Source organism: Symphodus melops (assembly GCF_947650265.1).
Source record: "Symphodus melops genome assembly, chromosome: 13".
Classification (NCBI taxonomy): domain Eukaryota; kingdom Metazoa; phylum Chordata; class Actinopteri; order Labriformes; family Labridae; genus Symphodus; species Symphodus melops.
The window spans coordinates 7,531,370-7,546,173 of NC_136703.1; the positions used below are offsets into that span (position 1 = coordinate 7,531,370).

A 14,804-nucleotide genomic window follows, 5' to 3' on the forward strand; every position below is an offset into this window, starting at 1 on the left:
CTGCCAGCTTTGTAGCTGCACAGCTCCAGCAGTGTCTTATGTACAGCTCTAGATGGCAGCCATTCTCAAAGCAAGGTTGCCTTTTCTTCACATGGTGTAAGCCACCCAGTAGATCACGTTCACCACAGCAAAAGGGAAAGGGAAAACAGCCCTGGCATAGATGTCCATTGTATCGGCATCAATGGGCTTGCAGACACACTTGGAACAGCACTTCTTTTCCTCCTTGGTCTCCTCTGTCTGCTTGGACCTTCTCCTCCTCGGCTCAGTCTCCTCGCTGCCGCCCTCTCTGGGGATTTCACTGCTTGACCGCTGGGCCCGTCCATGGCGGTTGGCTATCATCACGCTCTGGTTCATACCGGTAACCAAAAAGGAAAACAGAACCATAGCCTGTTCTCCATTCTTCACAATGGACTGTAGGGAGGCACACAGAAGAATGTAAAAACTTGTAGAGGTCTCGAAGAATGTGATTTATAATCTCTCAGTATCAAGCAACCTATTTGACATAAAAAAGACAGTAAACCCTTCAGCTGAAGGACCTGTCTTCCCCTGTTTCCATGCAATAAAGCATCCTTTCATATGATAAGGACACAAACACAAAGTACACGTGAGGGATCTGAGACTTGAAACGCATGCTGGAGGCACCACCACATAGCTGGATTATCTTGAGATCGAATTTGCATTTTCCTTAATATCTATGACATATGTTTTATGTTACCTACAGCAGGTAAATTATCCACACTGTAACCAATACAATAATTATTAAATAGAATAAGACATCAGATGATGCCAAAAAAGCTAAAAACAATCTGATATCAATTCTATGACTTTATCCTGTCATAGAGATTCTTTCTCAATACTGCAACCAGAAACTTCAGCCTCCAATCATATTGAACTACAACTGGTCTTGTTAAAATTACTTTGAAGATGATCAGCATTGTACATTTGTACAGTTGAGGTATTTCATTTGGTGGTCACTAGATGGCAGTCTTGTCAATGGTAGGACCTTCATTCTGTATGATGTCTGTGCATGAGACAGTGAACGTTCAATTACGTCAAAGCCTCCGCAAGAATATTATAAAATATATAAAAATGTATAATCCACTTATTTGATTGATGTGTAAAATACATGTGAAAAATGATTTTATTTTTCTTGTCCACACGAGTGGCAATAGCAGCCTTCCATTCACTTCAGACCTCACTTTGAAGACACTGTCATTTCATTTCTATATTTCTTCTGAAAAGGGACTTTTGTTGTTTTGATAGTTCTTATACTGTCAGTGCAAGTGATGTATATATATTTTAGCGTGTGTTGTGTTAAATGATAATTTGCTACATTCACAGCGGCATGACAAAGTTATTAGTACTTTTCGTGCTAGCTAACCTGCTAGCAAACCTCCGTGTTCGGCTCACATTTGGCTCCGAGCGGTCAAAACCAGCGTCTTTACACTCAGGCTGTAAGTCTTCATTGGATGGTTATGTAATTATGGAGCATTAAATCTCTTATGGAAATAATTAATGGGATCAGATAACGAAGACTGTCTAAAGACCTGCGTATATATTGAAAGTAAGTGTTTTGACTTTCTAGTAAGCTGCCTGCTTGTTTTAATGTTAGCTGTAGACTAACGCTAGCTAGAATGGAACTGCTGGCCAGCTTGCCTTATGTAGCGCTGTTTCCATAGAAACGTAAAACGAGTTATTGTCCATGAAAGTCGAGCTTGTATTAGCTCAAAATTAAGCGCTTTTGTGATCTGTAAATTGTTTCTGTGGCTACGTTGATTTAAATTCTACTAATAATCAAATTTTTAACATTGTATGGGCGTGGATACTTTAAATACGAAAAAAATCGAATTTTTTTCGGGGCGGAAGTGGCGAAACAGGTAGCGAGGTCGTCTCTCAATCGCAAGGTTGAGAGTTCGATTCCAGCTCCTGCCCTTCCAGGGCTTGCCCTATGCACGCTATCATCAGGGGGTCGATGTAAAGCAGCGACCTGCAGGTACACATGGCCAAGTTGCCGCTCCTAGACTGCGGATTCGGCTAGTAGAGCACGTGACCAGCTGAGACCCCGCCCAACTCATCGCAGCCTGGCGATAGCGTCCATTAATGTTTTCTCTATCATCGTTATTATCGTATTAGTAGGACATATCATCATTTATTAATTGGGTCGAGCTGATGGGTATAATGTGAATGAGCCAAGTTTGATTCTTGCAGAAACATGTCCGTTGTGTCCCTGGGCAAGACATTTGACCAACCACTTGCCCAGTATGAATGCTGTGAATGGTGGCATTAATTACTGAGATCGTCTTCTTGACAACAGTGTGTCAATGTGTAGGTGTGACTTGAGGTATAATCGGAACACCTGATTGGTAGAACAGCACATAGTCAAAAGACTGACAAAAAACAAAACAACAACTATAAACCATTTGTTTTCAAGCAGAAGGATTACCATTGATAGTTTATTTTATTGAGCATAGAGGAATCAGAGTCATTATTCAAGTAAAAGTGAACTGACAAGAGGATTTCTAATTTGATAAATAAGGAGCCACTGTGAAAGAGATGCTACACGATTAAAAGCTGCATTTGACATTATTTCATGTTAGAAATAAGATGAGGGTTAAGTAAATGAACACAATCCAAGAGAAGCTGAGGAAAAGGTGAAGAATACAGCCTCCAAGAAGTTGTGTGGATGAGGAGAGCATTGTTCTGCACAACATGAAGGATATTCCATGCAGACTGTCATATTAGGCTGCATGAGTTTAACTGCAGCTAAGACTTAATCAACTTGCAATTGGCTTTCTTTCATCTGCTCTTTATATCATGTGGTAAGATTTTGAAAATATGAACAGAGCACTGTCATCAGTTGATGTGAATTTGTAAGTCTTTGCGTTTCCAGGATGATATTATTGGAGAAAAGTCATCAGGCCTGTTGGAAGCAGATAAAAAGAGGGGAGTGGAGTTTCTGGGCTGTTTGTGTAGTTGGAGGCTGTTGTGATGAGTGAGTTGATCCTCTGTATGGAGTTGTAGTGTGAAATGCTTGATTTGTGTGCAAGTGCTGATGTAGTTCAACTTCATTCAGTGAGGCTGAAAGCAAGCGGAAGATAAGATAAAGCTGAATGAGAAACGGTGTGGTTAGAGCTGGTCAAGAGTCAGGATAAATGAAGATAGATGTTAATATTAGAATGAAAGGTTCTCTCTCCTCAAGGTGCAGTTATCACACGTACACTCCTGGTATGCAGAGGCATGTTTAAGAATCCTTCTCCAATGACATCCATCTCCACGCTCTTCTTCCTTCTCTCTGTCAGATTTACTGTTGGTCCGGTTTCCTGTGGCTCAGCGGACAGCTGCAGCAGGTGAACGGCGACCTGCTCTTCACGTCTGCCCCCACAACAGACAGAACGAGATGAAAACAGCCACCAACATCTACATCTTCAGTGTGGGCGTGGCTGACGCTCTGGTCACTCACAGCATGTCTTTCCAGAGCACTGACTATCTGCTCGGCTCCTGGCTGTTTGGCGTGCAAGGTTTTGATCTCCATGGATTTCTACAAGACGTTCACCAGCATCTTTACCCTGACCATGATGAGCGTGGTGAGCTACGTGTGCCAACCAATCAAGGCCCTGGTAAAGCTATAGCCTGAATTATTGGTTGACACAGTTTGAGAAAATAAATTGAAATATTGCTCATTTTCAGGGGCAGACTGATAGATGGTGTGTGTTGACAACAGGCCTGTAGACAATAAGCAAAGTGCACTTAACCCAGGTATATGATGTGAGACTAGCTGTGTGTAGTGTCAATCTGACTGCTGTTAGAGATCTGACTTTAGGGGTTATTAACCTTTCAGACATCCATGGCTCTTAGTGGAGGAATCGGCTGGAGAGCATCATAGCTTAAATGTTAGCATGTTAAAACGGCTAACACTGTATGCATAATAGTATATGTTGACTAAGATGTCATCAACAGGTTTGCATTGTCGTTGTGAGTACATAAGCTAGCAGCAAACATTAAAATGTAGCATTACTGTCAATGCTTAAAGGGCATTTGTTAGCAAGGCGACTGTAGTTTTATTGAGTGACTGAATCCTTGGTGCTAACTGTGTTCAAACAGGGATTACAGAGTGTGCTCTACAGTTCCCTGAAGCTTACATCTACTGGGACACCCTGATGAAGATCTGTGTCTTCACCTTTGTAGCACCTGTCATAACCATCATGTCTGCCACACTCTGTTGCTCATGGGCTGAAGAGGATCACACGCCTAGTGCTGGTGGTGGTTGGAGTCTTGGTGGTGTACTGGACCCCCATCCGCATCGTCATCATGGTTAAGGCCCTGTCAGCCAACGTGCCGGAGACCACCTGGAGGCCATCCTCGACGCTTTCCTCCAGGAGAACTTCAAGAGGTGCTTCAGGGACTTGTGCTGCCCCGGAGCCAGGAGACATGGGGACTGTGAGGGGGTGAGTCGCAGTCGGGTGAGTCGCACCCTGCGGGACCACTCATATCCACAGAAAGGACTCTTTGAATGTATTCAGCATGTTGGTCAGAGAATCAGTAGACAGAAGAATTGCTAAACTATATTTAATGCTTTTAAAAAATGAAAAGCAATCCCATTTTAAAACCCAAACATCAAAGAATGTGTCCTACGCACCGATGTTGCCTGTGTAGCCAAAACCGTATCAGGTGATGAAGACACTGTTGTTGAGAAACATAAATAAGCTGTATGGTTGGAGTGGATGACATGATCATTAAAAAGGAAGCTGTGCCTGACTGGATCAATCCCATGACTTTAAGACGCTGCTCTTTGACTTTGATGTCTCAATGTGTAACAATCCGCCACCAATCCCAGACAGAAACTACATTTAGTTGTTGGAGAAATATCTGCCAGAATCTACAGTAAGAAAGTGCTTGAAATATAACTTTGAACTAATCAAGGTGTAGAGAAACAAGGAGTTAATGACAGACTAAGAACACATAGAATAAGCCCTGTGATGTTTTTAAACCCTGTTTGTGAAGCACTTTGTGGCCCCTGCCTGCGAAAAGTGCTATATAAATAAATTTTACTTACTTACTTACTTACTTACTTACTTATCCAAAAACCCAGATAATGACCTTTAGTTTGACAACAATTCAGGTTGAAGTGGGATCAGACTACTCTGAAAAACTTTGGGATACTGTTACCAAAAGAAATGCCCACATTGGGGAAGATTAATTATGACTCAAATAAGATCAGATATTCAAAGATGGAACTGTATCCCGTTTGTGAGTCTCACCCAGAGGCTTGAATCTGTTCAAATGAGTATTCTTCCAAGACTTTGATTTCTCTTTTAGGCTCTACCAGTTGACATTTAATAGGATAGAATTATCTCCTGAGAAATTTGGCAGTGAAAAAACAACCTGGAGTTAGGTTTAAAACATTACAACTGGTCAAAAAAGACGATGCCATGGCAGTACCACACATGAAAGATCTTTTTTCCTCAGTTCAATTAAGGCCATTGTTGAATCTATGTGTAACCCAGTCTTAAAAACGGGATTAAAATATAAATATTGATGTAACTAATTAAAATCCCCACATGTCAGAGTAGGCATTAATATTGACTAAAAAGCACATAAATATAAATTGATAAATATTGTTTAAAAGAAATCATTTCAAAATACGTGATACGTATTTTCGTTGACACTCCGAGCAGCCAATTGCGCTGTAGTCTAAAATCCATATTAGCCAATAAGGTCAAGTCTCCTCCTGATCACTACGTGCTCTGCATGAGAGAAACCTTTTAACTGCTCCGGGGAAGCTAACGTGTCAGTCGCAGTTTTTGGTGGAAATACAACGTGATTGATACTGAGAGTCCCAAAGGCTGTGAAACGATGTGAGCTGGGAAACCGTGTGTCCCGCGTGAGATGTAGCATGGTGAGTGCTATTCATTGTGTATGGGAGCTAGTTAGCATGCTAATCTCCGGATGCTAACCTCTGAGTGGTATCTCCGCTAGCTTTTTCATTACGAAAATGCACTTTTAAGAGGTATAAATGATTACCAAGGTCCCAATTCAATTGATACGAAATACTATTATGCAAAGTCACTTGTGTAGAGTTGTAAATTGCTGTTTTCTGTGCAAAATTGTGGACTTAGCACATGCGAATTTTTCCTTGTAGTGCTAATGTGTGGTTAGCCATTGTGAAAATGAGTAGAGTTAATGTGAAGTGCTGGCACACGCACTTTGCCTGTTTTTTGGTTTATTTTTATACACTTAAAGCCTGCAAGTGTAATTGTTGGAGTTGTTACGACCCGCTCGTTTAGGTCCTAACAAACAGTGGAGAACCACACAGCCAACTTGCTTTTAAGTGACATTTATTTTACAATCACCCCAAAACACAAGTAGCAGGTTGTTGATCTTGGTGGTCCACCGATGAGAGAGAGAGAGAAAGCCTTGGCAGCCTGGCTTATATGCCCTCCCACTCAGCTGTACTTCATCTGCAATCAACAGTAGGTGCTGGTCTCCAACCAACCAGCCGGCATGTTACCTCCAACCACCAGATGACGCCAACAAACTGAAACACAAACCAAAAACAGTACCAAGCAAAAACAGGGGCCGTCACACCTCCCCCCATAAAAAACGGAGACCCCTTGTGGGTCAACGTAATAATCAAGTTACTTCATTCACGTCTTGGCGGAAACGGCCCAGTGCAAAGTAGGTCAGAATTCCCCATGTTGCGATGGAGAAGAAAGAGAAGGCCCCTGTAGCACGTGTAGCATCCACTGGTACTCCTCCGATATCATGAGTTTTCCCCCACTGACTGGTCAACAGGCAGAAACACACAAACCACAGGAAGGTCCACGCCCCTGAGAATCCCAGGTCGGCCATGACAGCGTACTTCCTCTCCTGTGCATTGGTCCTGTAGGGCACACAAACATCCAACACCAGGAAGCCGACACACGCCAGGAAGGCAATGACCCCGATACCAATAGCGTAGTGACATGCCGAGTCGTTCTGGACAAACTTGTTGACGTTGAAGCCTCCTCCAGCGAGCGAAACCCCGTATGCTGTTGCACCGGCCATCTCCTCCATGTCTTTCCCGTGCAGTGTATCCATCGAGGCTCCCTGTGTGCCTTTCAAAGACCTGACTGACTGGACAGCCTCTCTGCTCAGTTTAACTTCACTTGAACTACGTCTTACCTCTACAGAGACACGATAAAAATGCTGTTTAATAGTTTTAACATCACCAACATCTATGTCATGTTGCACAAAGGTGGTACGCGACGGAGTGTCTGAAAAAAGAGAGAGATGAGAATTAATCAATTTAATTACATCCTTAGATTGTTCCTCTGACAATTCCATCAGCAGATCCCCCAAGTCCTTCAAAAAGGCTGAGATGCTCAGTTTTCCTGTAACAACTTGCTCTGACTGAACCGCAAAGTCCTCAGATGGACAAACAGGAAAAACAGTTGGATGTGGTCTAGCACACTCATCTGGACCTTGAGAGTACTCTGGTGATGCAGTCACTACGAGAGAAGGGGAATCGTCTTTCCACACTCTTGCCCCTGCCAGGTCATTACCCAATATAACATCCACACCCTCCATTGGCAATGAGTTCCGCACCCCCATGACCACCTCACCCTTAACTAGATCTGAAAAGAGGGTAAGACGATGCAATGGTACAAACAGTGGAACCAAACTAATTCCAAGAACTGGAGTCCTCTCACACGCGTCTGTGGCTGAAGAAAACGGCAACATGTGTTCCAAAATGAAACTCTGCGATGCTCCCGAATCCCTCAAAATATTTACAGACTTCCTCTCGCCATCATTCAGAGACACAAACCCCTTGGATATGAAAGGAGTATACAATTCATCCGTCCCCTTTGATGACAGTTTAGGAGATGTATCTGACACTCCCTGAGTCCGCACTGCTGAAATTGAAGCCACCATACCAACCGATTTCACATACACACTTGAATTGGCTGAATCCTGGTCTGACCTGGAAATTGGACACTCCTTTCCAGTGACCTTTATTTTTACATGAATGGCACACTTTTCCTGGATCAAATTTACCATCGGTACCCGGTACACTTCTTACAGTCGCCCATGAACCCCGATCAGCCCCGACAAATTTCCCTGGACTAAACCTCCCATAGTCCTTTGTACCTCTGCGCCAGTCTGGGGAAGTAGCATGAGTCAACACATACTCATCTGCTAGCACCGCAGCCGCTGAAGCTGTCTTAACTTTACTCTCATTAAGGTGTACCGCAATGTGATGTGGAACAGAGTTTTTAAATTGTTCCAATATAATAAGGTTACCCAAATCATCGAAATTATCCACCTCTGAGGCTGAGCACCAACGTGCAAAATGAGCTGAAATTTCACGTGCAAACTCTACATGAGTCTGTCTATCACCTTTCTTCCAGCTTCTAAATCTTTGCCTATATGCCTCAGGAACTAATTCATAAGCTTTCAAAACTGCAGCTTTCACTTTACTATAATCAACAGAATCACCAGAACTGAGGGCAGCATATGCTTCCTGAGCTTTCCCTGTGAATACACATTGCAGCATTAGGGTTCTGTCCGCATCGGGCCAACTCCTTGTATCTGCAACTCTCTCAAACAACGAAAAGAATGTGTCCGGATCCTTGTCATTAAACCTTGGTAACAAGCGCAAATTACCAGAAACATCAAACCCAGCATTGCCAACAACACTCTGTCCCAACGAACCAGAGCCCAGGAGAGCTTCACTAGCTTTCCCCTCTCTTACCAACTCCAGCTTCAACTCTTCAAGCTTTAACCTTTCCCTCTCTAGAATCAACATCACCTCGGCCTCTTTATCTTTATTTGCCTGCTCTGACTGCAATTTCAACTGCAACATTTCCCTTTCCCAGTTAGCCTTTTCTCTTTCTAACTGCATGTATTGATCAAAAGAAAATTTCCCAACCACTCCTGGAAACTGTATTTCAGAACCCTTACTCTCCTCAGGTTCCAAAATACCTCCTGCAACTGCCAACCCCTCAACAATGACCCTTAAGTCATCTTTCCTAGGAATAATCTCAGTCTTCCTCCAACCTAAATGCACAGCTAAATCAACAAAATCTGCCTTTGTAAATTGACACAATGTTCTCCGAGAAGGCCGCTCCAAAAACTCTGCCACCAAAGGATTTTTGTGTTTGGTAGACATATTGTACACAAAAGAGACACTTTTAACATTCAACCCTTGTAACTATTTAAAGAAAATCACCTTCGGTGCAACACACAATGCACAACCATAGAGAGGGCTGATTTGAGAAAAAGGAGCATTCCCCCACCTGAACTGCCTACCCAAATCTTAATAACTCAACCCTAGAATCTTCGTATGCGTACTGGTGGTGGGTACTTATGTGCTTAAAGCCCGCTTGCAAAGGGGAAAACAAATTGTCTTCAGCCAATGCTACGGATAGCACCCCCAAGACAACTGCTTTAAGCCACACGGACAACATACAAAAATAAAAAAACCTGAAAAAAACAAACTCAACAGCCTCCTTGTGAGGACTGCTGCTACATCCTACGCAGGGGAAAAATACAAGCTCCCGAAAAAAATTTTCACAACCCTTCTACAGCCACACACTGCATGAGCACAAAACCAATCTCCAATAAGCAACCAGTTTAACAATGACTAAAACATACACAAGGAAAAACAGAATGTCACTTCTCCAGATTACTACAACGCAGCTAAACAATCAACATACTGACTTGTTTCCTCATTGGACGAGCCCCCATTGTGTTACGACCCGCTCGTTTAGGTCCTAACAAACAGTGGAGAACCACACAGCCAACTTGCTTTTAAGTGACATTTATTTTACAATCACCCCAAAACACAAGTAGCAGGTTGTTGATCTTGGTGGTCCACCGATGAGAGAGAGAGAGAAAGCCTTGGCAGCCTGGCTTATATGCCCTCCCACTCAGCTGTACTTCATCTGCAATCAACAGTAGGTGCTGGTCTCCAACCAACCAGCCGGCATGTTACCTCCAACCACCAGATGACACCAACAAACTGAAACACAAACCAAAAACAGTACCAAGCAAAAACAGGGGCCGTCACAGAGTCAAAGTGTACTTGCTATACACTTTGAAACACTCATTTTGTTACTGAATGTAAACTATTGTAAACATGGTTTATTTTCCATTTAGTAACTTTTGAAATATAATGTTGTACAACTGAGATATTTAAGAAATTCTTAATGCTTTTCTAGTAGCTATAGTTCTAGTAGCTATATAGAACGTGTAACATGTATAGAGTTTACACAATGTTGTTACTGCAGTTAATTTGATGTGGCTAGTAAATTATTAGAAGACTAGGATTCGGCTGCTGGAGGGCAGGTGCAGCAAACAAAGAGACACACAACAGTTGCAGTTAAATGTGAAAATATATTGAATACCAGTGAAAAAATCCCAAAGTAAAGCCCAAAATATTTACATATTGCAGTTCATGAACCGGTTGGAAATTCAAAACAAAATTCAAAAATGGACACACTAAACAATATTCCAGTGCAGTTGTTTAAACTGCCAACCTGAACTGCAGTAGCCTGGTCCCCAAGTCCTTAACTGCATAAACAATTAATTCACTGAGCTTTCGAACAAACAGGTTATAGATTTGAAAAGTAATGATCCAATAGTGCAAAGTCCAGTACGGTTTGGTTGTGATGCAGTTTAATGCTCAGTTGGAGGATGTGGGAGGGGTAACAGGCTTGCAGGGCCTCCTACCAAACCATCAACAGCAGGTACAGTTTTCAGGCTCCTGGCCGTGTTCCGTAGCTCGCCATCGGGGAACTGGTCCTAAAGCAGGACACCTGGCCAGTTCAGTCAAATCAAAAGGCACGCACAAGATACCAGCTCCCCAACGCAGTGACAATGGTCTGGTTTCTGCAACTGCTGTCCCTTGGCTTCTCTCCCACACACCTGAGGAGAATGAAGCCAGGGCAGCTAAACTGGTACCTTGTGATTGGTGAGTCCACGTCACATGATCGCCTCATGTGACGGTGCATTTGAGGGAGTGGGAAATTTAAATGAACCAGTGTTACAAACGCAGTTTAAACGTCTGAAGAAGTCAAAGAAGGGTGAGGGTGAAGGATTGAGTCCTGAAAACATGGAGGAAAAGCGCAAGATGATGGAAGTTGAAATGATCTTTACACCTTCTTTTATTGAGCCTATGTCTCCTAACTGTAGCCTGTTGTACGTAACACTGGGCACTTGGATTAGCACGTTCCTTTCAAAGGTGTTAAATTTAGACACCGTCACTGGCTTGGTAAATCACATAGCGTGTACTAACTCAACTTCTTTGCATTTTCTCCTCCCAGTATTTTGCACGCTGAGGCAGGAACGCCTCGCGTTGCATATTCATTAAGGCAAACGTACTATTTGGACAATAGGTGTTGTTTTTGTTCACATGAAAGACTCATTCCTCACTGCACGCTGTTCGTAGATCAGATGGCACATTTATTTCTGGTGGTATCAAGTTTGCACACGTTTTAAGACGCGCAAAGGTTTAGTAAATCAGGCCCTGTGTTTTCTATTTAAAATGTTTGACTAATCAAGCAGAAGCAGCTTGACATGTTGTACTGCCTTGAGAAAGATGTAAGTGGAGGAGCTGACGAGCATAAAATGATGCAGCCGTTGTTGTTTGGTATGAGATTGTCCTCATACTGCATGTTTCTTTGTCTTGTAGGACTCAAATGAGAGAAGGAGGACTGCTGCTCTGCTTGTTCTGCCACACTTCATAACCGGCAAAGATCCATCAGATGTCATCAGGATGTGTGACGTAAGACCATAAGTATTTAGGATATAACGATCAAAGCAGCGAGAGCGTAGGACCGGGCTTGTGCGTCTGAATATTTTACACAGTTAAGGTTTACATCTGGGATAGTGACACAGGAAAATGTATACGAGCCAGTGAGACGTTATTTTGAAAATGACACTTGTAAAGCCTATTATAAAGGAAAACAGTCACTATTATTTCTGCACTTCAAGGCTCGTGGTGAGACTCTGGATGAAGCCGTGAAGGGGATGAAACTTGACCTACTGATAGGCCATGAAGGTGCTGGACGGGAGGCCGTTCCATGTGATATCTTGGACGTGGCAGTTGTGGTTGAGGAGACCATTGTGCTGCACAACATGAAGGATATTCCATGCAGCTTTGCAATACTTATGGCCATCTTCTACTGTATGGATCTAGCATATCCAGATGACATGAAGTATTCCTTTTGATTTTCTGCAGAGAGTGATGATGTACATAAAGGCAGAACAGGCCTCTGCCCGAGTGCGCGGGTTAAAAAAACGAATCCTGAGGTACGAACTCTAACATCTGTTTCTCATTCCTGTCAATAATGTTTCAGTTAAAGTAGATCTTTTTGAAAAAATTAGTTGTATGTTTATTGTGAAACTTGTAAACTTGTTATTAGTCAAGATAAAGGCTAGAAATGTAAAACTTTAGTCTACTTAGTTTGAAAACTTAAGTTGCTGCCTTAAAAACTCGAGTTAACCAAACTCGAAAAGGCAATTAGTTTGAATTGGTTTAAGTTACCTTAACTTGGAAATGTGAGTGAGAAATAGTGTGCATTGATTTGACACTAGAAAGCTAGTTTTCCTGTACATATTACATATCATAATTAGGTGTTTGAACTCAAAGTATCAAGTTCAAGCAATAAATGATTATTAATTAAACGACTTGCATAAGTTCAATTTGAGAGTTGAAATAATGTGGAATTCTGTGTTGCTTTGACAAGAGAAAGCTAGTTTTCTTGAATGAATTATGAGTGATAGTTGTTTTAACTCAGAGTATCAAGTAAAAAGTGTGATCATGAATTAAACGAGTTCTACAACTTAACATTGTGAGATGAAACAAAGCTCATCTTGAAGTTGAGTCAGCTTGTGTTTTTAAGGCAGCATTTGAACTTGAGTTTCTAAGTTGAGCCACCTTGATCATTTTTACAGTGTGGGAGTTTAAGGTAGTAGCCTCTGCAATCAGTGTGTGGATGTTGTGTGAGGGGGTGACTGTGACAGGGAAGCACTTGGAGAAGTCAGACAACTCTATTTCTCTCTCACTCTCTCTCTTTCTGCCCCTCCCGCTCTCCCACTTTCTCAGCCCAGAACAGTCTTGGCAGAGGAACGTTCATCATGAGCCTGGCTCAGCTCAGGAATTCCTGTGAAAAGAAAGCTGTTTTTCTTGTGCTGCTCCCAAAAGTCCTTGTGCACATCCCTGAGTTTCCTGAAAACTTCAGGAAAACGCTGAGTTTTCAAGTCGACCTGGATCAGGCAGGGCCAATCACAGCCCTTTTTGAATTATCAGGGTTTAATATGATAACTGAGACATTTTTAGAAACAACAAAGACGACTGTCATTGGCTTTAGGATGGCATGAATATTCAGCAAACTAGAAGGTAGTGGGTTTATCCAATTGGGTGCAGAGCTACAACCCTTCACAAAACAACACCTGGAGAGCACTACCTCGTACAGGTGCAATTATTTCCAGACCTTCATAAAACGGTATATATATTACCTGTAAGGTTTTCATTGTTTTCATTCATTATTCACACTCTATGTCTCTCTTTCTCCGTCTTGTTTTTCTTGTGATCGTTTGTCAGCTCACTGTTGTGGTGTTTTTTTCCACTTTCAGTGAAACCAAACTCAGTTAGCGCATCCTTTAATAACTGTTATATTTGAAACTGTTCCTCTTTGCTGTTGTCATTTCAGCAACGTGACAGAATCCCCCCCTCACCCCGCGGTCTTCTTGTCATTCAGCGCCTGGGGGTCCGTCATCCATATCCAGATCTCCACCCATGCTCTCGACCCCCTCAGCGCAACTGCCAGTGTCCAGACTCCATCAGGGGGATTTTAATCCTTCTTGTTGATGTGATACTGCCAGCAGCTAATAGTTTTGCTTCAGGAGTTCAGGACTTCAGGAGTGCATTGACAAGTTGCATCTGTCAAAGGGGATTATAATTTGCTTTTATTTCATTCATGAAATAATAAGCCAGACAGGAGACACTTACAGGTAATGGAAGTATTCATTTACTGGTGAGGAAACAGGCAGAACTAGCAGAAGGAGATAAAACACTCCAGGTGTGTGAACTCGTCAAAAAAAAAAAATCAGTTGAAAGAAAACAGATGGAGGAAAGAGGAGAGAGAGGGAGGGGGGGGGAGTTACAGGGGAAGCGGACGAGATTCGAGCCATGCAGAGTCATAGTACACCTCATCATGTTATCCTCTAGTCGGCTTGGTGTTGTGGGATACATGGAACAGAGATAATAACATTGTTTCACTCCAGGTTTTTTCGAAGGCAGTTCAGCAACTGTATGCGATCGTCTTTTGAAGATGTCAGCTTGAGGGCAGAACTTTCGGCAGGAACATTTGCCAATATGTCCTTTTGTAAAGCTTCTACAACTTCACAATATATATGTGTACTTTTAATAGGCAACCTAGTTCTGTGACTTCATTTCTGTATTTGTATTTAAATAAAGGAAGTCCTTTTTACATTTTGTGTACTCCTTACTACTTCCATAAATCATTAATAACCAGATATTCATTGTCAAAGGCTTAACACTTTTTCTTCTTACATTTTGATTTCTAACTGAGGCCTACGATTTACTTCAGCTGCATCTTTCTGCCAGCTTTGTAGCTGCACAGCTCCAGCAGTGTCTTATGTACAGCTCTAGATGGCAGCCATTCTCAAAGCAAGGTTGCCTTTTCTTCACATGGTGTAAGCCACCCAGTAGATCACGTTCACCACAGCAAAAGTGAAAGTGAAAACAGCCCTGGCATAGATGTCCATTGTATCGGCATCAATGGGCTTGCAGACACACT

The 14,804-nt window shown here is 42.4% G+C and overlaps 1 protein-coding gene across 1 annotated transcript; it reads left to right on the forward strand.

Annotated features, from left to right (window-relative positions):
• Positions 1 to 1,314: 1,314 nt before the first annotated feature.
• On the forward strand, positions 1,315 to 14,476 carry LOC306833683 (uncharacterized protein). The gene is made up of 3 exons (XM_079359128.1): positions 1,315 to 1,564; positions 3,300 to 3,584; positions 13,695 to 14,476. The coding sequence occupies exons 1-3, from the start codon at positions 1,516 to 1,518 to the stop codon at positions 13,700 to 13,702; spliced, it is 342 nt and encodes a 113-aa protein (XP_079215254.1). The 5' UTR covers positions 1,315 to 1,515; the 3' UTR covers positions 13,703 to 14,476.
• Positions 14,477 to 14,804: the final 328 nt, after the last annotated feature.